The sequence below is a fragment of the Cyanistes caeruleus genome, chromosome 2 (genome assembly GCF_971803275.1).
Source record: "Cyanistes caeruleus chromosome 2, bCyaCae1.hap1.1, whole genome shotgun sequence".
Taxonomy (NCBI): Eukaryota; Metazoa; Chordata; class Aves; order Passeriformes; family Paridae; genus Cyanistes; species Cyanistes caeruleus.
Window position 1 is genome coordinate 40412185 of NC_141702.1, and position 25586 is coordinate 40437770.

The following is a 25586-nucleotide window of genomic DNA, read 5'->3' on the forward strand; positions in this document are numbered from 1 at the left end:
TTCAGATGTTTACTTCAGAGCTATACAATATATTTTCAATAGACCTGTAAAACAAGCAACTGCCCATAACTACAGTAGATGATAGAATAATACAAAATATATTAACTGAGAATTTTGAATATAAACCATGACACCTGATTTTCCAAGGTTTTTTGAATGAACATCAATGGCCTAGTATTAGGAAGCAAGGGATAATAAGTTAGACTTAAAAATATACATTTTAGCAGCATCTGTAAAAGGCAAATCAGTAAAAAAACACCCAACATCCACGCTTGCCCTGCTTATACCACCCAAGTGTGAATATCATAGCAATATAGTATTTGTTGGCATACTGATCTTAACAGAACACATTTTGTTAAGTATTTCTTCTATCAGCTCTCCCTTCCTTTACTTCTTCGATATCTTTTAATCTCTTTTTGATATGGAATACTTCAGTTGCACATACTGATGGCTTTTCCCCAAGTTTTTCCCCACTATGGGCTTTGACCTGTTCACTTTCTCCTTCCATTTCTATTTCCTCACCTCCTCACTAAGAGCTTCTCACCTCACACACAGTGCTTTTCTTCACTATCTTAGCATTCCTCAGGTTAGCACGCTCCTGATCCTGCAACTGGAATTTCATCAAGACTTACTAATATAAGGAAAGCCATCAGAATTAAATCTGCTTCTTTCACCTGAAGTGACTGTAAAAACAAGTGCAGCTCACACCCCTTGTCAAGACCAAAAATAAAGATCAGACAAATGGCATCACCTTTTGTCTGATTGTTCTGTGCTTCTGGTTTCAGCTTCATTTCCATACAGTTAGTTACAGTGTCTGATTGTACAATACATGCAACCTAAAGCACGCAGAGAAGAAAGAGTCCATGGCTACTTGAAGCAGGATGATACAGCAGCCATGATCCCTCAACCTCTTTTACACAACTTCCTCTTCCTACTGGAGGAAGAATTCAGACCTACCATTTCAAAAGTAGTGTTTTATACAGACATAGTAATTATTTGCCATAAAAATTCCAACACCAAAACTATCATTACACAAATTAAATTTGATATTAGGAGATGCATTAATTCCTACAAAATGTCTACATCTCTGAAGTTGCTATCAAAATGAGTCACCACAGTTTTAAAAACATGAAGAAATAAAATTTTAGTGGGTCAGATACAAAACCGATGAATACTAGGAAGTAAAGCTCACTAAACAATCCTATTTGTAGCATTTAACATCCTACAGGAAAGCATAAAGAAGAAAAAATTACCTTACTTCAGCTGGTGGATTTTGTGAGTAAGGATTTGCAGAGCATGCCAAAATCCTGACTACAGCTCCAGGATGATAGGTTTCCAGAATGTGCACTGCAGTGGGATAAACTGGTTCTTCAAAAGCAAGTTCCACATAGTCTTGGCTACAGAAAGTGGATGGTGTCCTCGTGAAAGGCAGCCGAGCACTTGGGCAACGATCCCACCAGGTCCCGTAAGTTCGGAAGACAGCAGTCTGGGTAAAGTCACCAGAACTAGGGTACACATTGGGAATACCCGCTAAATTCCACATGGTATACGACATGCTGTTTTCACTGCCATAGTGAGAGCTGAAATCCAACACTTCTTTGGCATACTGAACTATTTCAACATTGATAGGTAAGGCTCGGGTGTTCGATTCAATAGCCCTCCGACTGTTCATTTCCCCTCTCGTCGCTGTCCTAGCTCGGCGCCGAAGGCACATGTAGTAAAACATGCTCAGAACTGTTAACATGGGAAACACTGGTGACATCTAGATAGGACTCAGGAAGATGCAAAAAGTCAGGAGTCCTTTATAAGTTGCATTAACTGCCTGGTGTTTTGAAAAAGAGCTGATAAAACAGAATGAATAAACACAGTCAGCATATAAAGCATTCTTAGAAAGCAAATAGTGCTGTTCTGAATATCATCTTAAGCAAAGTACTGCTACTAAAATATTAATAAATTATTGTATCTTATTGTGAAACAATTGTTTAGTTGGAATCTACCAAGTCTGGCTTCCCATTTACTTTTTTACCTTGCTATCCATTTATTTTTTGTTTAAAAAAAGAGAAGACTATGTAGAAACATTAGCCAAAACCAGCCCTTAAGCAACAAAAAAACTAATGGTCAAAATAAGCATTATCTTTAGGGATTTATTACAAGAAAAAAAAAAATTCACTGATTCAGGGAAATTAATTCAAGTATGAAATTAAATTTGGCCCATGCTGTAAACAACTGTGAAAGCATATCTGAAGATTCACCTTCCTATTGTGAAGATACAGCTTCTTAAAGCCATTGTGAATACCTTTACTTTCTTTTAAAATAGTGTAAATGGTTTTAAGAGTGAAAGGAATGAGCTTTTGGGCTCACTCTTTTCGGCTGCTAATCTAAATTTAACCCACTGTCTTCTCTATCAGAGTGCAAATCTGAACAGTCACAAAAATACCGCCTTTACCATTTGAAGTTGTCCATGACACACCAACGACACAGGGGTCATCAGCCTCCTGAAGGATGCTCAGAATTCACTAACAACATCATCTTCCTTTAAACCATACAACAAACGAGGTCCTCAAAAGAGTCCTGGCATCCAAAGCAGAAGTCACCATAGAAAGCATTTTAATTCTGACAAGAGAAAATATTTTCATTAAAGAAACAATTCAGTTAAACACAAAATGTACTAGATCTGCATACTGTAAAAACCCAACACAAAATATACTATCAGTTAATGATACCAATGTGTTTTACACAGCCTACTCTGACACAAGTAAAACAATCAAATAAGCATGTTTAACAATTAGAAAAAGCTAAATTAAAGGTAAGTAACTTTACTAAAGCTTTCTGTTTACAACAGTGAAGAAACATTTATAGCTGAATGTTCTCTACAGGACACAGGAGGGCTGTATCATATTCCCTACTAATAAAGATCCTCTTACATATGCCTGTCCCATATTGAGCAGCTGCTCCATACCTGCGTGATGTAAACTGTGAGTTTTACCAACACACAACAAAATGTGCAATGCATTCTCCAATTTCCACTGGCACTACACAACACACTCGGGCTATGAATTCACATCCTCCAGCACCACAAACTGTTTCTCACAAACTGGCCTTCTCATTAACCTGTCCATCAGCTTTACTACGAGAGAATAAGGAGTAATGCCTGTAACCCGCTAGAGGCCGAAACAGGGATGACTAAGCATGTCTCAAAATAGAATAAATGCTTCTTCAACAGCGTGTGCTGGAGTTGCCACTTAGTCTACCACAGGATACACACTGTGGTAATCTCTGAACCAACAGATTTGACCCTTCCATTGCAGAAGACACCTCAAGTAACAACTAACACGATGCTTCACACTGCCAGGCAAACAACCATGTATTTAATGTTTGCAGTGGGTACAAGTGAGGCCTTACTATAGAGTTTTTGGAAGCACAAGTTTAAAGCAGGGTAAATAATTAAACAAATGGAAACTTTTTTAAGTCTCTACACAGCTCCACAGTGCATGTCTTTTGAGTCAGTTGCTTGTTCCCATACTCACAGACACACAGAGATGTACAAACAGCTGTCTTTCGCATGAACGTATCCAGCAAGAAGGCACTTTTGATAACAGATAAGGACAGGCTGCACTATTTTCCCATTTTACTCACAACAGAAAGAAAGTTTATTAATGAACTGCTCAATTCTCACTTTCTTGCCTTTTCTATTACTGGCTTTTTTTTAGTTTCACATGTTGATGGAGGTGTCAACAACATGTATTACTCCCTAATAGTCAGTGCAGAATGAGTAAGACAACATGCTGGATTTACTTCAAGCTCTCCTCGGACACCAACAACCAATAATGTCACATTTCCCCGAAACAACCTAAGCCACCTTTCAGAAAAGACACTGGGGGAAAAAAAAAAAAAGTAGCACAATTCTGAACCTCTCCTTAAAAGAAAACAAAAAAGAAAAAAGGAAAAAAAACCCAACTCCAAACTGAAAATTGTTATTTTATTTCTTCAAAGCAGAGATGCTTTGATGTAAGATGTAAGTAAAGATTACAAATACATTCTCTTTCTGGATTTTTCCCCTCTAAAAAAGAAACATCTATTTAAAGAATATGGCAACAAGACATTAAACTTCAACAAACGTTCTGCTATCAAGCCCTGGAATCATGGCTAGATCAGCATATACACCACTTTCAAACTCAAAATGCTATTGATTAACATGATTTGAAGGCTGCTCCATGGAAATTATGGCTTTACAGATCTCAGTTTTAAGAATCATTCAGCTGTGGGAAGATGAGATCAGGTGGAAAACACTTATCTCACATACACAACCTATGTAGCTTCACATCTGCACTGCAAACTCCAGGCTTCTTCTGGCCACAGGCTGCAGCTCTTGTGGCACTGCTGTAAACCCAGCTGTGCTCCTTACCTAAGCTTGTCCGAGAGCAGCAAAATCATCCAACGGTTCCCAGCTGTACGTCAGCTAGCTGGCCAGTTTAAGCCAGGCCTAACAGAGGAAATAACCTGAAATCACACTGATTTTCTACTAGCAGTAATGTTAATTTGAGTCACTCTCCCTCTACTTGATGATTTCATAAAACCTGTAAAAATTTGAAATCCTTGCCACTGACACAACTTTGTCAATTTTGACTGGCACTGGTCAACAGGGTCAAAAGTAAGTAGGAACAGAAAGCTTTCATGAAAACTTACTAGTCTAAACAACAGAAATAGAGGCAAATGAGAGTTAAGAACAATATCAGATATAGTAGTTTATAACAAGTAAGACAAAACAATTATAAAAGAAGGATTAAATAACTGTTAGGACTACAATATAAATAGGAATTCTTCTGGCATTTTATAAGAAGCATTAAGAATTGTATGGAGTTAAATGAAAAACTGCTTCAGAGGTTAAAGATAATAAGCTAGTGAAATAATTACATTAAATACAGATCAGTAGGGCCAGATGATACAAAGAGGTTTTTTTCAGGAACTACCAGAAGTCAAGCTCATTTCTAATTAAATGGATTTTACTTTGCAAAAAAAGATAAAATGCAGACTCAGGTCTATGCAAAGCATCAAGATAAACAGCTCTGGAGCTCATGTACATGAAAAGTTTATGTTGAAAGCTCCCTCCTCCCTCAAATTGCTTGATTATTTTAAAAAGAGATACACTTAGGCCCATTCAGCTATGCCTTTTAATCTCTGGCTGAGTCTTTGGCCTGTTGTATATTATTAATTTTTAAATTTTTTTTGCACAGGCATAATTATGCCAAACTAAAGCCTAATATAAGGCTTTATGTGTCTTTTTATTCTCCTCCCAAGCAGCAACCTTCTAAATATTTTCTTTTACATCATAATTTTTTCTTCTGTCAATTCAATTAAATTAACTGAAATAGTGCTATTAAATACCAAAACCTCCAGCAGCCACCAGAGACCAGCACAGAAGGTGCCAAAAATTTGGTTAGAAACAAGAACCAATATGCTATGAACACACAATGACATTGTGAACTGCTGTCCTATGTCTACATGCCCATTTTGCACTTTGAGGCTGGATCCAATTCCCAGCTGCTCTCTGGGGTTGCATGAGCCCTGTCCTCCAATCTCATGCACCTTTCCAGCCAGCATTGCTGGGGAGCCAGATGAGTCCTCAGGCTTGCCCAGCCAGACATGAAATACTCTTGCAAGCACTTGGAGTTTTCAGTATGTTCTTCTCCCCAAACCATCTTGTGCTAGTGCTGGCTTGAGAAGGGAGCAAGATTACACAGGCCCCAAGTCAGACCAGCTCAAATGGCTACCAAAAATGCTACCTCGACTTTTACAAGACAGACAGGACTCCAGAAAACCACTCCGGACTAGACCTGGAATAAAACTTTTTTAAGAGATACTTTCTTTCAAAAAACATTAGAGCCCATCACAGTATTTGCAATATCTCCTACTCAGACTATCATTCAATTGGTAACTATTTCAATTATATGGGCAAACTCCTTTTTTCTAATCTGAATAACCCTTCTTCTCTTCGTGCCATACATACACAAAGGCTTCTAAGACTGTAAATCACTATTTCCTTCTTCCAAACACAGCAAACCCTGACAATGAAAAATGTCTTACAGCTTCTGTACAGATTTCATGGGGAAAAGCACTAATTAAGTTAAAACATTCAAAAGCACTAGATCTCTTCTATTTTGCCTCTTTTTACAGGGAGTTTTTGTATACAAATCTGTTTTCCAGCTTTGAAGCAACCCATCCAGTTAATGATTACTATACTTGAAAGAACAGCATGAAGCTGAGTCAGGGCAGGTTTAGGCTAGGTATGAGGAAAACGTTTTTCACCCAGAAGATGGTTGGGTACTGGAGGAGGCTCTGCAGAGAAGTGGTGACAGCACCAATCCTGTCCGAGTTCAAGAAGCATTTGCACAATGCTCTCAGGCACGCAGTGTGATTTTTGGAGTGTCCTGTGCAGGGCCAGAAGTTGGATTTGATCCTGATAAGTCCCTTCCAACTCAAGATATTCTATGATTCTACCTAATCATTTTGGTTAGTTGGCAAATGCAACTCCTCAGTAACCACAATTTCATCCCATACAAGCAGAAACAGGACAGTTATTCATCAACCAGACTACTGAGAAAAGGTGGGAAGTACACAGAAAAATACTTGAGATTTCAAGGGGCTGTGAAATGAAGGATGTGTGTGAAAACATAACAAGTAACAGACACTAGATTTAAGAAAAAAAAAATAAAAAGAAATATGGCAAATTACATCCCTGAGCCATTCCTGGAAAAGCACATGATAGGCAAGAGTTTGTACTATTTCAAGAGAAGCAAATGTTGTACATGCAAGTCATGCATACACCAGGTTTGATTTTTAAAGCCAGTGAAGTAATAATTCCTGTTTACACCAGCTTTGCTAATCTCACATTTGGGAGCAGTGAGCAGTTTTCTTTCATTTGACTATAAAAGAAGCAGCAACACTGACAAATTACAAAGAATGTATAAATAACAAAAACAATAGATTGTATGATCTCTGAAGAAAGATTAATGCAACTTATTATGTGTGTCTTAGATAAAAGACAGTAAATGGGAAATCTCTTAATTATCTTTGTACACTAATCCACAGAGGGAATACTGGATCCTTACGTTACAGTCTAAAACAGAGTACTTTTACCACAGGTTAGCATCTCTTGCTGTTAATTACCTAGATTATACCAACATCTACATTCAACTTGTTGAAACTAGAAGCTATTATTAATTAAAAATTAATAAGCTCTTACAGTATACTTTAAACTCAGGCACCATTTGCTGTGTTTCTTCCCATAATATATTCTGGCATTGAAACAAGCCATTTTACAGATTTCTAGCTTAACATTTTACTGGTTGAAAAAAATTGAAATATATGGCAATTTTATCTATCTAAAATCTTGTGTTGCCTTCATGAGCACCAAAACATGCAAAATCCAAGAATTTCAGATTACTTCACTGACTTCATTCCTGCTAGGACCAGACACATCATGTGGTTTAGCACTGAGATACGATGGAGACAAAACTTCCTTCAGCACCTATTACACACTTAAGTGGCCACCCTTGTCTTATGGAAGCAGCTTCCCCACATAACAGAAGTTGTTCCTCCACATGAATAAATCATCAGGTAGCCCTCTCTATTAAGAGCCCAAAGTTACCAGTCCTATACCACTTCATTCTGACCAACTACCCTTCCAGCTGTGGTGAAACTCTCCTCTTCATGTCAAAAAATAATTTTAAAATTCCCCACACTACTTTTAAAAAGGAATTTGTGTGCATTTGTCTTCTCCTTTTTCTCTTTAGGTATCATACTGCTTCTCCATGCAGGCATACTCTGTGTTTACTTTCTGGTCAGCTGCTCCCTCACTGCATGGATGGCAGCGATTAGGCCATGTAGTTATCTCCCCCTGTCACAGAATTACTGAATCAATTGGGTTGGAAGAGGCCCCCGAGATCACCAAGTTCAACCTATGACCTAAAACCACCAAGTCATCTAGACCACGGCACTAAGTGCCAGGTTTCCTTAAACACCTCCAAGGGAAGTGACTCCATCACCTCCCTGGGCAGCCCATTCCAGTTTCTAGCCACCCCTTCTGTTTAGAAATTGTTCCTCATGGCCAACCTAAACCTCCCCTGGCACAGCTTAAAACTGTGTTCTCCTAGTCGTGCCCATTCACATCCAATTGACATTTCTCAGCCTGCTCCTGGTCGCAAATAACAACACACAAGAAGTGAAGCACCCCAGAGTACACACCTAAAAAATAAAATAAAATAGTATCGCTAGTTCAGCTCCTATCCTGCTTTCCGTGGTGTTGTGATCGGACAACTGGCTGAAGCCGTGTAAGTGTGTTAACAGCGCAGGGACCGAGCAGCGCCGGAGGACCCTCAGGGGAGAGGAGCACAACCCGTGCCCAGCCCCGCCCGCTTTGTCTGTTCCAGCACTGTTCCTCCCGTCCTCCCTGCTCCATCCCATCCCTACCCCTTCCCACTCCTTGGGCGTCCACGCTCTCTACCGACAGGGGTAGCTCCCTTCCCCAGGGGGGCAGTTCCCTTCCCCGGGGAGCAGCTCCCGCCGAGGCCCAGGGATAGCGGCGGGCAGATACGGGCGGGACTGCCCGCTGCTGCCGCTGCCTTCCGCGTCCCCTCCCCGCCGGCAGCACCGGCCCGGCCCGGCCCGGCCCGGCCCCGCCAGCCTCCCGTAGGCGGGCGGACGAGGAGCGCACACCCGCGGCCGCCCGCACCCGCCGCGCAGGGCCGGCCCCAGACCGGGGCCGCCGCAGGGGCCGCCGCAGGGCCCGGCGCTGCGGCCCCCCCGCGCCCGCCGCCACCCTACCCCGTCCGGAGGGCGGAGCCGCCCGGGCCGCCGGAGCCGCCGCCGCGCCGGGCGCCGCCGGAAGCTCCGCGCACGGAGGGCGGCGGGGGCGGGAGCCGGGGGAAGCGGCGGGGGCGGGGCCGCCGGCTGCGCCTGCCCGGGCCCCGGCGTGGGGCGGGCCCGCACGGCCCCGCGGGCAGCGGCTGCGGGGAGCTGCTTGTGGGGTCGGGGACTCCTGGAATTATAAGGGTTGGAAGGGCCCTTAAAGTTCATCTAGCCCTAACCCCATTGCCATGGGTAGGGAGCCCTTGCACTAGGCCAGGTTGCTGAAGGCTCCATCCAACCTGGTCTTAAAAAATAGGTAATCCACAGCTTCTTTGGGCAGCCTGTTCTGGTGTTTCACCATCCTCAGTTAAGAATTTATTCCTAATGTCTAACATAATTGCCCCTCTTTCAGTTTGTACGCAGTCCTCCTTGTCCTACCACAACAAGGACAGATGCAGAGTCTCTCCAGCTCCCCTGTTGGCCCTTTCAGATGCTGGGTGGTTGCCATGAGGTCTCCACAAAATCATCTCCAGGCTGAACAGCCCCAGCTTGCTCAGCATTCCTAGGGGAGATGCTATAGTCTGAATTTGCTTCAAAAGCTTTCATGTCCTCCTTACGCTGGGGACACCATAAGTGTGCACAGTACTCCAGGTGGCTCCCACAGAGCAGAGTAGAGGGGGAAAATCACCTCCCCAACCCTGCTGGCCACACTGCTTTTGATGCAGCCCAGGACTCCACTGGTTTTCTGGACTAGAAGTGCACACTGCTGGCTCATGTTGAGTTTTTCATCAGCCATCACACCTTTCTTCCCAGTGTGGCTCTCAGTCACTTCACTGAACATGTAGGTGTCTGGGATTGTCGCAATCCAGGTGTAGGGCCTCGCACTTTGCTTTGTTGATCTCCATGATATTTACACTGGCCCACCTCTCAAAGTGTGTCAGGGTCCCTCTGGAGGACATCCCTCCAGGGTGTCAAATTATTGCAGTGTTGTGGTTTGTGACTCAGGCCCACTCTATTTTGTGACTTGTTACCTCTGCAGATATGAAGGCCATGGTGAGGTGGGTGCTGTGAGCCCACCCGCTCCTGATGAACCCTGGCTTGGTTTCTCACAGAGCTTTTTACCAGGCAGTGTGTCTTGCCCTAGCTCCAGGTGAGTCAGGCTGTGCTTTCAATGCCATGTTTGAGCCTCTAGCATGTCATCAGGGCAGAGCTGTTTTTAATTGATCTTAATGAGTACTTAACTCCAGCACAGTGGTGCCTCTTGGGTTGTTACCTGGTGTATTGCAAAGGAAGTATCACATAATTTAATTTGGTACACGCGTCCAAGCAAGAGTGCTTTGTCTCCCAGCTACTCCTTCCAGTCAGAAATTCTGTAATGATCACCAAAATTGCTGTTACTGGTCTCCTCAGGTCTCCAGCAAGGCTCCATGTTAAATGGTACAGTAGAAAACAGAGTTGCTGACTTGTACTAGGTGGTAAAATATAATTCTAAAAGTACAGAAAATATGCAGATAATTGCTATGTAAGGTCCTTTTTTTATAATGCTTTAATATAAATTCTATGCATTTATAATAAATTTCAAATATAGAAATCTCTAAGTTTAGTATAGAATACATCTTGGTTGCTAGCTGCAGTGGCAGACAAGCCACCACACAACCCTGATTTCCACAAGAGACATGCCAGGATGACCGGCTTATAGGTGGTTCATACACTTGCACACACCTGTGTGCAGACATACAGAAATGCAAATATATATACACATGTTTTATGTGCCTCAGACACCACGGTACTATTTTAAAATAACAATTTAAGCCCCAAATTTTAAGGCACTGCTTCTGTAGAAGAGGAAGCTACGCTCTTCAGGTTTCAGTGATGGCAATGTAGAGTGCCTTTTGGCATCCTTTTTCCTCACCTCAATCCTACAATTGGATGCAACTTACAGGAGTATTTATAAAGGTGCTTTCAGTAACCACTTTCTCAGGAAGTGTCCAACTCAAAGTTTGAATTTTTAATACAAAATACAATTGGAAACAAGACTATGAATAAGTTTGATGAGCCAGAAAACAGGTTAGGCATGAAAATGATTTTTTTGTAGTTTATCTTATGTTATTGTTTTCATTTTAGGTTTTGTACCTCTCATGCTATCCTCCCTTTTCAAATTAAATGAAGAGAGGAAATACTTGGAAGGCACAATTTATCTAACCCACTTAACTTAATAGGTTAATTTAACAAATTATCTAACCCCTTTTACATTAGCATTCAATCTATCACCTAAGAAGAGGAACATAATAGTTTCTATCTCTGTCTATTGTCAGCTATAAAGAGAAAGCAAGCAAGAGACATCTGTACAGAGGTCTGTGTTTGGCCAAATCATTCTTATCCTTTATTTTAATACTGTATGGAGGTTGAATTCTCTATCAGTGTGAAAGGTAGATGAATATGAAAAGTTTTTCTCTCAGTCCACTCATCTGCCAGCTCACAGAGGCTGGAACAGGTTGCTCTTAAATTTAGCATTGGCAAAGTTCTGTGTTTGGTCTAGTCTGCTGGGCTTATTGTATAAATCATAGGGATCCATCAATACCTCCAGGTGATCCAACATATCCCCTTCACTCCTATGATAGGTGCCTAAGGGGCATGGAAGTTGTCACTGTTTGGAGGTACATCTCTCTTCACTTGGTATAGACCATCCTCAAGCTTTGGGACAGGAAATAGGATGTGCTCTGTGTGAAGACATCCTTAACAAGCTGGAGAAATTAAAAAACCAACTCCATCATTATTCAGAGGCTGCCCAATGGCACGTAGCATTTTAAAGCTGCAGAGAGACTAGTATTTATTTAAGGGGATAGAGGACATTGGGTGACAGTGTCCTTTTTGTCTAGGCTGCTGTCTCAAAGTCATGCTATGTGCATTCAAGATGTGCTCCAAATTACTGTCAAATTGTCATTCTACAGCCTTTGCAAAAATCAATTGATGATCTGTTTTTATTCAACAGTTATCTACATCTGGAGCTGACAGATAATTTCCAGCGAGCTATGGCACATGAACACTTTATACATATTTCTATATCCACAGCAGTAAAACTAAACATAGCCCAGAAATAGTCCACTGTGTTGAAGGGAAATACACTGGTAGAGCAGTACAGGAAACATTCTCTTTGTAATGTAAGGGTGAGACTTAGCTTCTGTGTGTTAATCAAAGCTTGTGATCACCAAATTAATGTCTTAACAGCATCCTGCTTCTCCTTCAGGATTTTCTCATTATTATAAGCAGTGGTATGTCTTGCTTATGAGTGGAAATCTTAACTGAAGTCAGTAGGAATATTGTTATTTCAAAAATAGGTATAGAGCATGGAAAGGCCATGTAAGTTGATGGATAAATGTGACTATGTCTGTGTCTATACCAAAGGCACATAAGGGAGTGATATGACTGGTGACATTTCAATTACTTTTGGCTTCCAAGACAGGTGTCTAGGCCTTGAGTCCACAGTCAGGTACTTTAACTCATCCCAAGGCACCATTATGATGACCAATTAAAATGTCCAGAGGGAAGCTTTCCACTGGAGGAGGTAAAGATCCCACACCAGCTATTGGTCATTGGCTCATTTATATTCTGCATTCACAAAAGATGTCCAGATCCACTTTTCCAGGCAAAGCGGTTGTTGGAAGAGCATTTGTAGCAGAAGGATTTATAGTGAGAACAAAGAATCTGCTGATGAAGCAATAAGGCTTACCTGAGCCTTGTGTAAAGACTTAGAAGACAGCCCCTACTGGAAACAGGGTAACACTTTAGTTAAGTTTGCAAACAAAGGAGGCCTGTGTTGCTATTTCTAACATATCATTTGAGAAAATGTTTTGTAAGTAAACAATTCATGCAGAAAACCAGCTGACTTTTAAGTCACCAGGTCCTGCTCCCAGCAGGGAACTGATCTGAATTGTGTTATCACTTTGCAAAGCTTTGTATGTTAAAGTGTTAAACTGAACTCTAAAAATAATGAAATCATTTTAATCAGTGAGTTATTTTTAATACAACAAACTTAGCCAAGTGCTAACTGCAAGGCAGTGCTGAGTGCTTATGCATAACACCATTGTCACTGGTGTGAGTTGTTCTTTCTGGCTTCCTCTGCATCCCACGATGTTAACCCAGCATGGAAAACATCTCACTGCCTTTTGGACCAGCATTACTGCTTTTTGATATGTGAAATTACATATATTCTTTGAAATGGAAAAGAAAGTATACTTACCCAATGAGACTGAATAAGTTTTTAGGTGTTTCCATGAGCCAGGCCTAACAATTCTTTGTCTGTTATGTTGGCTGGAACTCTTTTTTTGAAAAGAAATACTTTAAAAAAACCCTGTGAGTTTTTTTCCCATGTTACAATACTTTGTGTAGCATTCTCTCTTTCTCTACCGTACTTTATGAAAATCTGTATTGTGTAGTTGATCATATTTACAGCATTTTATCTTTATTTTCTTGTATTTTATCAAAAGATAGAAGAATGTGCCACAGTACAAGTATGTGCTTAAATTTTATATGCTGTTAACTTCTGTGTTTCATCTGTGTCTCTGCTGCTTGTTACTAGTTCTTGATAGATCACATGTAATTTAGGCTATAGATTCACTGAGCAAGGGAGATGTCTTGCTTTTTCTCCTGCAAAGTCCTTAGTATACATGATTTATATATTTATAAATTATATGACAGTAACAGATTCAGCATTTGAATGGCTATGCACTGCCCTTACTGTGTAAATACTCCATGATACGTAATTAAGCTTTATGAAAAAAGCATAAAGAGTGAGAAAATACTGATTTATCAAAATACAGTATTACCATGGTTAAACATCTTTCTTCTTTCCTTTTTGTCTTTTTGCAGAAATATGAGCAGTAATCATAAAGCCTGGAAAGGATGTGCTGACTGAAGTCTTTATGAGATTTTTAATGAGGATTAGGAAATCTGAGATAGCAAAATCTACTGTATACAAAGAGGTTGTTGTGCATGAATCTTCAGACAAGTTTTAGATCAGAATCCTTTGTCAGCAACAGTAGGATCCAGTAAGGATAATATGCTAATTTTAACCAGCAATGGGCTTCATATAGAGATCTAAAGAGACAGAGATAGATACAATCTTATTAAGCTTTTGTGTTGACACTGCACAGCTTGTTACTGTATTCAATTGAAATTTAAGAGCAGGGCTGTAAAACCTATATAACATTTTAGGAAGGTATACAGTAACATTGAAACCTGAATAACAATTGAAAGAATAAGTAGGAAATTCCCTTAGCCCTTGGGCTACCACCATTTTTCTATTCTAGCAGACAAGTAAATGCTCTAGGTATCTATGCCATAAAAAATTTTCCCAGAGGCAATTCTGGCAAAGCACCTACTTTCTTCAAACCAGACCTGCTGCTTTAACCTTCTGAATGTCAGATTTCTAAAACTAAGTGCTCCTGGTGCACTGCTGGCTGTTTCTAGTCTAGGTTTTCCTTGCAGCCTGCTAGGAGTGTAGAGAGGTATCACAGGCAGGTACACTCAAGGAACAGGGACAATTTATTCCTTCTTTATAACAGGAGAGCTGTAAGGTACATTTAAACAATGCCACACTGTAATTTCATGATGAAAAGGAAGTTCTAACAATTAGAAGGACAATTAGTGTTTTATCAGACTTATGATATTGATTGGTAGTAATTGTTAATCAACTCAAGTATCATTTATTATGCCATTAATTTTTCTTTAGAAATTTATCAGTGATTTAATATTTTAATGTATAATGCCTGTATGAACTATCTGGCAGCAAGGAGCAGAGGATGGGTAGTTTGGAGAAAGATGTGTATAATGTCCACCCTGCATTTTTAGCACAAAAACCAGGGGAATATATACATCTGCAGTGCAGTACTTCAGTGTTTGCACATCTGAGTCATATTGATCTCAATAGAGATATGTTATTTAGCCACACAAAAATACATTGTCATCCTCTCATCAAGCATCACATAACCATTTTAAATTCTCTACAATACGTTCATATGACCAGAGATATTTTTATAGGTCAGCTGTGTTCCATGGCTAGAAAACGGACTGTGGCTCATCCACCACTGCCACATTTCACAATGGCATGATCAGTCAAATCAGAACTCAGCAGAGCTGAAGAGTTAGAGATGCTAAACAGTAAGATGATTCCACCAAGGGCTTAGAAACATGGAAAGCATTGAAAAGTACTGTGAAGTTCCTATTGCTGTTCAAATTGGATCAATGTTAGCATTGTTATCAGCAGCATTGAGTGCAGAAGCTGGAGGTGGTTCTTTGCAACTTAGACTTCTGATATGATTGATCAGATGGGCAAAAGTTTTCTTTCAGAAAAAATATCCACAGATGCAGGAAAACTGATTTCAGCCATGTAAATTTGCCAACAGTAAAACTATATGCTTATTTAGTATCTTTCTCCATTGCTAGGGATATCACATGTATGGAAAGTAAAATTGGTGGATCAAAAGACAACATAAGAAAAGGTATCTATAAAACGTTAAGGTTATACTGCTTGCTGTGTCTTATTAAAAAAAAAAAAAAAAAAAAAGAGAAGAGGGAATATACAAAGCACTTTGAAAAGCTTATTTTGTGATGGAACAGTTCAGAATATTTATTAGAATTCAACATCCTATTTTTTTGCCTTCTTTTAAAACAAAATTCCTGAATTTTAGTGAAGGAAAGTCTGGAAAGTCTAAACATATGCAAGCTTTAAAAAGTCATGGGAAATCTACCACAACTTGGGCAGTTAATGACCTAATGACCTCTGGGTTAACCTAATGAGTCCTCTTCAGCAAGCAAGGGCACAGAAAAGGAAGCTATCTTCTCAAACAGATAAGGTCAATTTGCCAGCAGAAATTATCCTCCTCTCAGAGTTGAGAATAAATGGTTTCCGGTTGTCCATCTGAGCTTGTCATTCAAGAATTTTTCCACACCGTAGAGCAAACTAGGGAAATGGATTGAGAAAGAGGGCTCATCTTGCTAGGGCAGGTGTGTAAAGCTGGCAAGAAGTCTCTAGTTTTGATCTTTGTGCTTTTTGTTTTGAGCAGATAACGTGTAAGTAAAGAAACTGACACTTCCCTAAACACATAAGCTTGTAGCAGCCAATTTCGGGAAAGACTTAATGAGCTTCAGCTGCTTACTAGAAGCTTGTATCTACCTTCTTTTCCCTACTATACCAACAGATAGAACATACACTGTGTGTGTGTGCTTGTAAATTCTGTACGTGTAGACACACACTCAAGAAATACTTCTGATCTCCTTAATTTGTGGAAGTCCCTTAGGTGTAGATATACTACAAACACAAAATAGCACAGCCAAATGTCTGACCCAAGTATTCTCTGCTTAGTAATGAACTCGCTACAGCAATAGAAACAACTGGACTAAGTCACTTCTGAAGTTTGTATGGGTACTGTGTTGGCATTCAAATGACCAGAATATAAAATCTGTGGTGGGTCTGGGGGTTTGCCATTCTTGGCTAATAATTATACTGGAATTTTCTACATGTCTTAGTGGGCTGGATGCTCTATTTCCATCTTACAGCTGGTTAGAAACAAGCAAGCTGTTAGTTACAAGTAAATTGGGTCAGTTTATTTAGATATCTCCTTTTATTTTGCAACCTTTTAACTTTTGAAATTTTAATATTTTCCTGCAAAAATCTGGTTGGTTTTCCTAATTGATAAAGTAGGTTCATGATCTAGGTAATGTTTATAAAGAGAGAGTTAATGGGAAGCAATATCAAACAACACAGTGTCATATTAGTACACAGAGGAATTGTAATGGGCAGAACATCTACATGTAAGTTCTTCATTCAGCATGGCCAGGAAGAAATACAGGAAAGTGGGAGTAAATGCTAGCTGATGCCAAACAAGAAAAACTAGACATAATTTAAATTCCTTTTCCACATCCATACATCATGATTGCTATGGAGAGGCCTTTTATAGCATAATGGGAGGTGATGGTTCCTAGCAATAAAATTAGCAGCTCTGAGAAACTTAAGTGCACAGGTATGTTCACAAACACAACTGCTTCACACACTGTTAAACCTGCAGGGTCTCTCATTTTATCAGCTGTGGGTTGATTCCTGGTATGTTAATGAAAACCTAGGTACAGTTTTCTTGATCAACATAAGGCTTATAACTTGTTACTTAAGCACTAAACAAGGTTTAGTTTTTTGAGCTGTTGCATCTGATACCTCAATTATTCAGCCTGGGAATTAATGTACAATTAGCATGAATTCATGCTTTCATGGAAATCGATGGTTATATTAATTTGAATGCAATTGTTGAAAGAATTCTGAATAATGAAAAGGCTGATAATAGTGTCTTTGTATTGGACACAGCTCAGACTGTGTAAGGAACAATTTTTTTAAGGTAGAAATATCTTCACAGTTTATTTGTTCCATTGTCCCTTCAGATTCAGGCTATTAGGCACATGCCAATGACTTCTCCTAATTATGACCATTCTATAGTTTTTGACTAAAAGTATATATAAAAGAATTGGCCTGCTTCTATACTGATTTTTTGCACTTTGAAGTGACTGGAATTAACCCATTATTAAGTAGCATAAGGAAGAACTTAGGTAGGTCAGTTCTTCCTGGCGGTTTTTCCTCCAGCAGATCATGAGATTTGTCAGTGAGTTACTGGTAATGCAATTAATTAGTTTATCCAAAAAGCAAGGTAACAATGTGCAGTTGCTTAGAACACTGGAATATGTTTTTCAGGGCAGAGTGATTTCTTTTTCTTAGTTTTAAATAGAGCAGTTTCACGAGAAGAGTGGTGTTTGGTTTGAATCTGTTGGTTTGTTTTTTGGTTTTTTTTTTAATCTGTTGATTTCTCTGTTCCTGTATCAAAAACTTTACTTACTGTTTGGAGGACATAGCTAGGGATCACCAGTCCAAGCATGAAGCTGCAATGACATCTGCAGCTCCTGCATGGCTTTGGGATGCACTGAAAACTGCTTATGTACAAGCTGCCCACTCGCCTCCACACAGGGGACATCAAGTTACTTAGAATAACCAGCAAAATTAAACAGGACTGGGGGTTCTTGCTGCCTGCTGTTAGCTTCCAGTATTCATTAATGAAAGATATTTAGCACTGTTTATGAATTTTTTCCCTGTTGCATTATTATAACCCTTTAGACTGAGTGTTGGCTTATACCTGGCTTCCTGATGATCACTTATTCTGGACACATAGTTCTGAAGGTGGCATTGTTATTGACTGAACCTACTAACTGCTTGAGAAAATGTTGATTACTTCACGTACCTGAAAATTAATCCTGAAACCTTCCTGAACTATATTAATCAACTCCTTTAACTCCTTCTGCAGTGGAAAAGGTGGAGGCCAACAATGTCATCGAAGAGCAGGTGCTCCTCCCTGCCTCATTAGCACCTTGCCTTCTTCAGCTGCAAAATCCTCAAACCCAAGAAGGCTATTTATAGCTTTTACAAAGCTCCCTTGGCCTGTCCTGTGTCTGCAGCTAACCATTTGTCTGCCTCTTCCACTGTGTTAAATCAGCCCCTTGTGACAGCACCCTCAAGACACACAGAAGCAACGACTCCAGAATGTCATGTCAGGTCTGAAGGAGATGGATGGCAGCTGGAATAGGGGACCAATGGGAGCATTTAAACACAGCAGCTACTGAGAGACCGAGTCAGAAATCAGGAGAATGAGGATGATCAAAGGGGAACATGAGGGCATAGGAGTGGGGAGGAGCAGGGACTCCTATGAATAAGAGCTGGATGTATCCCAGACAGAAGTGTAATGTCAAAATGCCTACAAAGAAGATGCTGGGAACAAATTACTTTTAATTTTTTAATATGCATATCCAGAATGTATTATCATCAGACTGAGAGAGGGAACTTAGCCCTAATAATGGAAGCCATGCTAGAAAAAGATTTGGAATATTTTCTTCCCTGCATTTGCAATAATTATCTTCTGACAGTTATCCTTGCACAATGTCTCAAAATCAAATACTACTGTTGGATTGTGATGAGCAAGAATCTTTGTAGTTCTCTGTCTGCAAGGTATATCTCAACAGATATCCTTGTGGTTTCAGGATATTTATGGATGCTTTTTCCTTCCATAAGCAAGGCAGCACAGCCTGACTAGCCAAAGATACTACTCTCAGGCACCAGGCCAGCCTACACACTATACACACTGGATACTGGGAATAAGATTCAGTATTTCAGCTTGGAATGAAAAATCCTATGTTTCTAATAATGGTAGTGATGACCACGATGACAAGTATTTTTTTTATGACATTAAAAAGCAGGAACCTTTAAATGTTGATAGCAGAGGTGTGCAGTGCAAGTTAATTTTCAGCACACAGGAAATGTCTCTATACATACTCCTGCTTACAGAAACAGCTACACACACACACGTGGAAATCAAATGTTCTAGGTAATAATACCCAGGTTGGCTGCAGCCATCTGAGTGACCTTAAATATCTATCATTTATCTATGTATGCAGATGCTTCCCCATCACAAAGGAGGATTAATGATGTTACTTCACAGAGCTAATGAGAGAATGAACCACTTAATGTTTGATTCACAAGAGCTGTAAAGCATTATATAGACACTGTTTGTTTTTAATTCCTCCCTCTATCATTCTGGCTAATAGGTAGTATTTTTCATATTCATACCATTATTAAAATCACATTATATTTCCTAGATAATCCAAATCATCTTTCTGATACCCTATTCCTTGCTTCTTTTCCATTTAGCATTTCTTTTTCAGGCTGTGTGGGTTGCAGAATCTCAGTTCAACAATATGCATTGGTTATAGGATACAGGCAGTATCTCCCCTTCCCCCAAGAGTCACAATCAAAGGGCTTTATTCTCCTCTTACAGTACCTAATGATCTCTGATTTTTCTTCAGTTTCAGGATCTCATTCTTGAGATCCAGTTTACTCTTCTGGATGGAAAGTGTTTAAAGGATCTGCCTCAGAGTTTTCCCTCCCACTTCTATAAAGCTGAAAGAGGTCATTCTCAAACAGTCCACATTTGGATAGAGCATACATGCTTTTCTGTCTGGTTCTTGCATCAGCTAAACAACATGAAAAAAACATCATCTTCAAATGACATGAAGCATCATGTGTCATTTCTTTCTTATTTAATACTGGGGGACTTAGGATTTTTAAAATATTTTTACAGAGTCTTAGAGCCACCTGTATAAAAGTTGCTTCATATTCAAAAAAGACAGATCACCTGTGCACGCCTGTGCTTGTTAAAATAAAAGGTAGCAGAAATGACACACTTATGATACAGATAAGAATTCTGACCTATGATCTTCTGCTTCTTTTTTAAATTATTTTCTCCAGTAAAATTTCTGGTTTTCAAATTCATACATTCCTTGAAAAAATCAGGCTATGTCCTGTCCTATTGTAAGCGTAAGAGTTCTATGAACATAGCTTAACGATGAGGCAGGTTCTGTTTAGAACTCCCAAATGTATTTCCTCTTAAAAAAAAAATCAACAATAAATCACTCTTTTATTTCCTTCTGTTACATGCTATTAGCCTTGCCAATATGAGATGCTTTCTTGAAGCAACTGAGACAGCAGTTCATTTGAAGCCTCCATTAAAAATATATTTCCCCATGACACTCTTTCCAGTCCACCCAGTTAGAGAGTTTCTTTCTATGTCCAACTTTCCATCTGGATTCAGAGCATTCTGAAAAATCAGTTCTCACTCTTCCAGGGGTTAAATTTCTGCTAACAAATATGGACTATTTGATATGAAAACCATTATCATTTGATATGTCAAATAAAACATTTGTCAATCAAAAGTCTTTAAGCACTGGGCTATGTGACATTTACTCTTTTATAAACCGACAAAGTCCCTGGTGGCGTGCCTTTCTTCCTCTCATTTAAATAGTGGTAGGAGAACAAATCACACTTCAGGGCAAGTTGATAACTGCCAGTCACGATTTCTGCCTTGTTTACTATAATGAGCAGGGTAATAAATGCATCTGACCATTTCAGCTGGCATTTGCATAGATGAATGATTTGTCCAGTCAGTCGCTCTCCAGTGATTTGGGCCTTTTTGTCAGCACAAAGAGCATTCAGTCTCCCTGGAATTTACAGCAGCCAAGCTCTCATTTGCAAACATCCTTTACCATGAATGATTCAAATAATTACCACTGAAATAATAAACTGTTTCACAAAAACATTTTATTTGATGGCTCCAAACATCAACTTTTCTGAATTGTTGACATTCAAATAAGCCAGAGAGCTTTATTGTTGAGCAACAATGATCCCCTTGTAAAAGGGTGGGCATTGTTTTACCTCCAGCAGACCTTTAAACTTGGCCAGATATCAAATGTGTCCCTCAAACAGCCAGCCAACGTGCTGGATAATTGGAGGGCACGTACCAGATGGAGCTATAGTAAAACTGTATGTTCAGGCTCCCAACTAATTTTCACTAGATTTACTGAGGATATTGTGAGCGTAAAATTCCAGACTAATTAGCAGCAAGTTATCTCTTTGCTTCTACAGGAGTTTTGTAATTATTAAATGCTTCTGCTTCCACTGAGTGCTCAGTTCTGAGTTCTCTTCTGTAACGGTATTCTAGTGCATAATTAACTGTTATTTGATATAGTTTTGGAGTTCAATCAAATGAGCAAGCAACAATTATATCCCATTATGATCTCCTCTAGTGCCTGGCAATAGGAATGATGTCACTGTATTTTCAAACCCATAGCATGAGGGAAAAGGAATTTCCTGCTATCATTCTCCTTTACCCTTTTAGCATGCATAAATAGGAAAGTTTTATTAGTTAATTTAGAGTAAGGCGATTTACCAGAGGTTTTCATAGGCTGCAGGAATGTATTCAGTTTTCATTGCAGCATTGTTTGTATGGGTATGTGCATGAAATTATTATCTTAATATCAAGCAAACGGGATTCAATTGCACATTTTATGCTTCTCTTAACTGTAGGGAAACGAAATAGAACAACAGAAGGGGGAAATATTTTACTCATTGTAGCACATTCTTCATTGCATGATTTCACTTTCACATTATGGTTGGGTAGGTAACAGTAATCTCAAACAGCCTAATACCTGAGACCTTGATATTCAGAAATAGAATAACTGAGCCCTGATTTTCATTTACAGGCCCTTTATATTCCTCTGGCAAGATAAATTTCTTCTGCTGCCAAGGAGAGGTAGGGAGCTCTTAAAATATGTGAAAGTCAGGCCAGTAAAATTAAATACATTGGAACACATGACTTTTATTTGCAAGCCATAAAGCATACTCACTAAGATATAATGTCTAATAATTGTCCTGAGTCAGGAAGGCAAATATTTAGAACTCAGCTTCTCATACTTAAGTATTTGCAATAGGATGAACAAAATCTGCCTCATTTTCATGCATCCAAGGGTAATTGCCCATTACAACATCCAAATTTGGGACTCTATATTCTATTGAAGCATCAAGTTTGTGAACTGAATCCAAGTGAACAAAGTTACTTAGATAAATTGAACACCATCTTTGAGCTTTCCAAATTTGTCCATGGGCATTTCTTCTTCATTCAGCCAAGACCATTCAAGTTCAGTCTAATTCAGTTATTTTTTATTTCCCCCAGTTTTTTCTCTAATCTATAGTCAGTACCTAGTTTAAATAGACTATTTCTCATCCTCTTTTTTTACTTTTAAGGTGCAATATCAGAAGGAAATTAAGAAGTCCTTTAATAATTCACTTTTGACAGATATATAGGGGGTCTTTGTCTAAATTTTTATTCCATTTTGGTGTTGATAGAGCTAAGGAACAAATAGAATTGGCCGGAGCTATTTACAGATGACTAGGTGTGAAGAATACTTTCTACACTTTCTGGTAGTCCCATGTTCTTCTAGTCTGAGAGAAGCTTGCTCTCTTGCAATGAAGAAGAGTAAAAACTCAGTTAAAAGCAATGCTGCTTTCTAGAGCAGTCCACTGAGCACATCAGCAGGAGGAGAACCCGAATGCTCATATTTAACTCAATTTGCTCTCTGTAGTCTTCTGTAGTAAATTGTTGACATTTACCATCCTGCCAGTGTAGCACAGGTGAATGTTCTGTTTCTGTCACCACCAAGCTAGACTTTAAAGCTGAGTTAATTAATGACCTATTTAATCTCAAACTTCAGACATCTATTAAACATCACCACAGTTTAAACAGCAGTAAAAAAATGTCCCGTTTCAATGAGAACAAAAACCCCCAGAATTTAGACCAAAATTTAGAGTGGGATTCAGCTCCAGATAATAGGTGTGTAGGATGCAGGTATGTAAGCTCTCATCTGAGTAAGTTAAGACCTTGTCAATACTGTCAGAGGACCACAGAGAACAAAGTCAAGTCTCTGTTGACTGTAAAAAGTAGAACTCCACAGGTTACAAAGGAAGATGAGATATCTTGTTCACCTGTAAAGAATTCCATGTGGACACCTAAGTGTCAGTTTAGTTACCTAAATATAGGCACTTTGCGTTGCTTGAAATATTCTGTGGAATCTAAGTAATCTGCACAGGACTATGAACAATTTCCACACCTCTGGAACAGCAGCTGGAGGCTTAGTACAAGCAGAATACCACGAAGACTCATGTCTGACACTCTAAAAAAAAGTATCTTAATCCTTCCTCAGGCCTACAAATCCATAAATACTGAAAATTCTAGCTGTGACAAAACTGGAGCACCCTGAGTAGAGTTGATTTTAGACAGAGGCAGAATAGGTGCCTGCCTAATGCTGCACGCTGCTGCTGGCAGGAAAGCAGCATGCAAAGGATGCATATTTCTCATTTACATATTCCTCAGCTTCTTGGGAACATGGTGCCTTCCTCATATATCCCCAGTCAACCTCCACTGCTGCTCCCATTTCTACCTGGTATTAGCAGAATACAAGGTATGGTCCCAGTACAAAAGCTATTTATAGAAAGAGGTTGTATTTTATTTTTCCAGATCACCTTGTTGTGCTTACACTAGCAACATGATTTATCTAATCAAGGCATTACAATTTCTTGTAATTGTAAAATGCAGCTGCAGTTTATTAGTAAAATATTTTTAAAATTTCTTACATATGTTTTTCTTTCTAATTAGGAGACTTCCTGCACTATATCTGACTGTTGTTTGCTTTTACAACAGACAAACATAGTAATATTAAGCAAGCCTAGTGAAATGAGTAAATCAGGCCAGTAGTAGTAGTGCAAGTGCCATCAGTAAGCACTGGGATGTGTATTATAAGAAGTTTCTTCAGATCACCTTCTGTATAACTCTTCATTGTGACAGGAAAATCCCAATTAACATGCATGTAACAGAAAAATACCACTTTTTTTCTTTTTTTTTTTTTTTTTTTAAATCCACTGCTGTGGCCAGGTTTCAACTGGTAATTTAAAACTCTAAACACAGAAGGATTTCTGTAAATGTGTTTCATTTGCAGTTATATTATCTGTAGCAAAATTGGCTACTAAAAAATGGACTTGCAAAGTACCCAAAAGCTGTCAATCTGTAACTGTTGTTTTTTGAGTTTAATTCAGACTAAGTCATATTTTAGTGAAGCAGACCCTAAATTTATCATGAGCAAATAATTTTCTGTCCCATGTAAAAGAGATTGTTCTGAATATGGAAATGTTACATTTCAAAATTCCTACCAAAATTTTTATATGACTTCTCAAATAGAAATAAATATCAATTTATTTTAAGCCATTTCCTATCCTTTTAATTTACTAGTGAGGTTCTTCTTGAGAAGAACCAGTTATATGGCAAAAGTAAACTTTTCATTAGAACTATCCCGTATTATAATATTCCCAGTTTCAGACAGGCAAACAAACTTAACTAACAAAATTAGTTTTCAGTGATATATAGGGTGAGTTAGGAGTTTAATGTGACATACATAGTTCATATTGCAGTAAATGCTAGAATGACTTAAGGTATAGAGTATTGCACAGAATGTGAAGAATTTCAAAGTAATGCAACTTCAGAGTTATGCTCCAGTTAGCCCATTGTATTACACCTCAGTCTGTGTCTGGCTGTACTGGATGTGCATACTTTTATCAGCGTGGTCTTTTCCTGAACACCTTGGCCCTTCTTTGGCAGTATATTTAGAAACTGTCTGAGTTAGGAATACACTAAAGAACATTAGGTGACTCAGTTTTGTGCGACCGCTCTCTACTTGAACTCTTTGGCAAAGCTTCAATGAGACCTGAGGGAAAAAAGAGACAGTTATCACAAGAAGCAAACTTCTATCTCTCAGGATGGATGCTTTCAGAAATTATGTGTTTGTAACCAGATTCAAATGCTCAGCTTGCTATTGTCACATGAACAAGCACCAGGGTCTTATGATCTGGGCAACAATAAGACGCTAAAATCCTGCTTTCTCTTCCTTTGTGGGTAAGCCACAACAAGTGACCATTCATGAAGTCTGTCCTCAAACCTCATGACTCTGTGTTCTTTGTGTATGCAGATTTGCTGTTCAAGAGCTAAAAAAAGCTCAACAGGACCTGAACAATAAATAAATCCCTGCTACTGGATTTCCTTGTAAGTCATGTCCTCTGAAAAACTGTCTTGACTCCTCCAGAGGTGAGTCATTTGGCCTGAAATCTCTTTGTCAGTGAGCCAGATCCTGCCTTCTTTTATATCCCTCCTGTAATGATCTCTGGCAATTCCCCAGTGCAGAAGGAGTAAATCAGCCCCATGGCAGTGCCTTTGCCACAGGGCAAGTGTTCTCAGAGGCTCTGCTAGAGGGCATTATAGCTTCCTTGCTTC

The 25586-nt window shown here is 39.3% G+C and overlaps 1 protein-coding gene and 1 long non-coding RNA gene across 4 annotated transcripts in view; one reads left to right on the forward strand and one right to left on the reverse strand.

The window, feature by feature from the left end:
* The window catches only part of FBXL4 (F-box and leucine rich repeat protein 4), a 60863-nt gene extending 51925 nt beyond the window's left edge, over positions 1-8938 (reverse strand). Inside the window, exons 1-3 of the mRNA XM_086876608.1 lie at positions 8824-8938; positions 2447-2613; positions 1254-1841 (exon numbers count right to left, since the gene is read on the reverse strand). Coding sequence (XP_086732734.1) covers positions 1254-1762 — 509 coding nt within the window. The 5' untranslated portion in view covers positions 1763-1841; positions 2447-2613; positions 8824-8938. The remainder of the gene's footprint in view (positions 1-1253; positions 1842-2446; positions 2614-8823) is intronic.
* A 15-nt stretch (positions 8939-8953) lies between these two features.
* On the forward strand, positions 8954-21256 carry LOC111925698 (uncharacterized). 3 transcript variants are annotated; one of them, XR_015283052.1, is made up of 3 exons: positions 8954-9163; positions 9887-9997; positions 18189-21256. It is a non-coding gene; the product is annotated as an uncharacterized LOC111925698 (long non-coding RNA). The 3 variants fall into 3 exon arrangements; XR_015283053.1 differs by lacking the exon at positions 18189-21256 and adding an exon at positions 12307-15412; XR_015283051.1 differs by lacking the exon at positions 18189-21256 and adding an exon at positions 13717-13895.
* The last annotated feature ends 4330 nt before the right edge of the window (positions 21257-25586 follow it).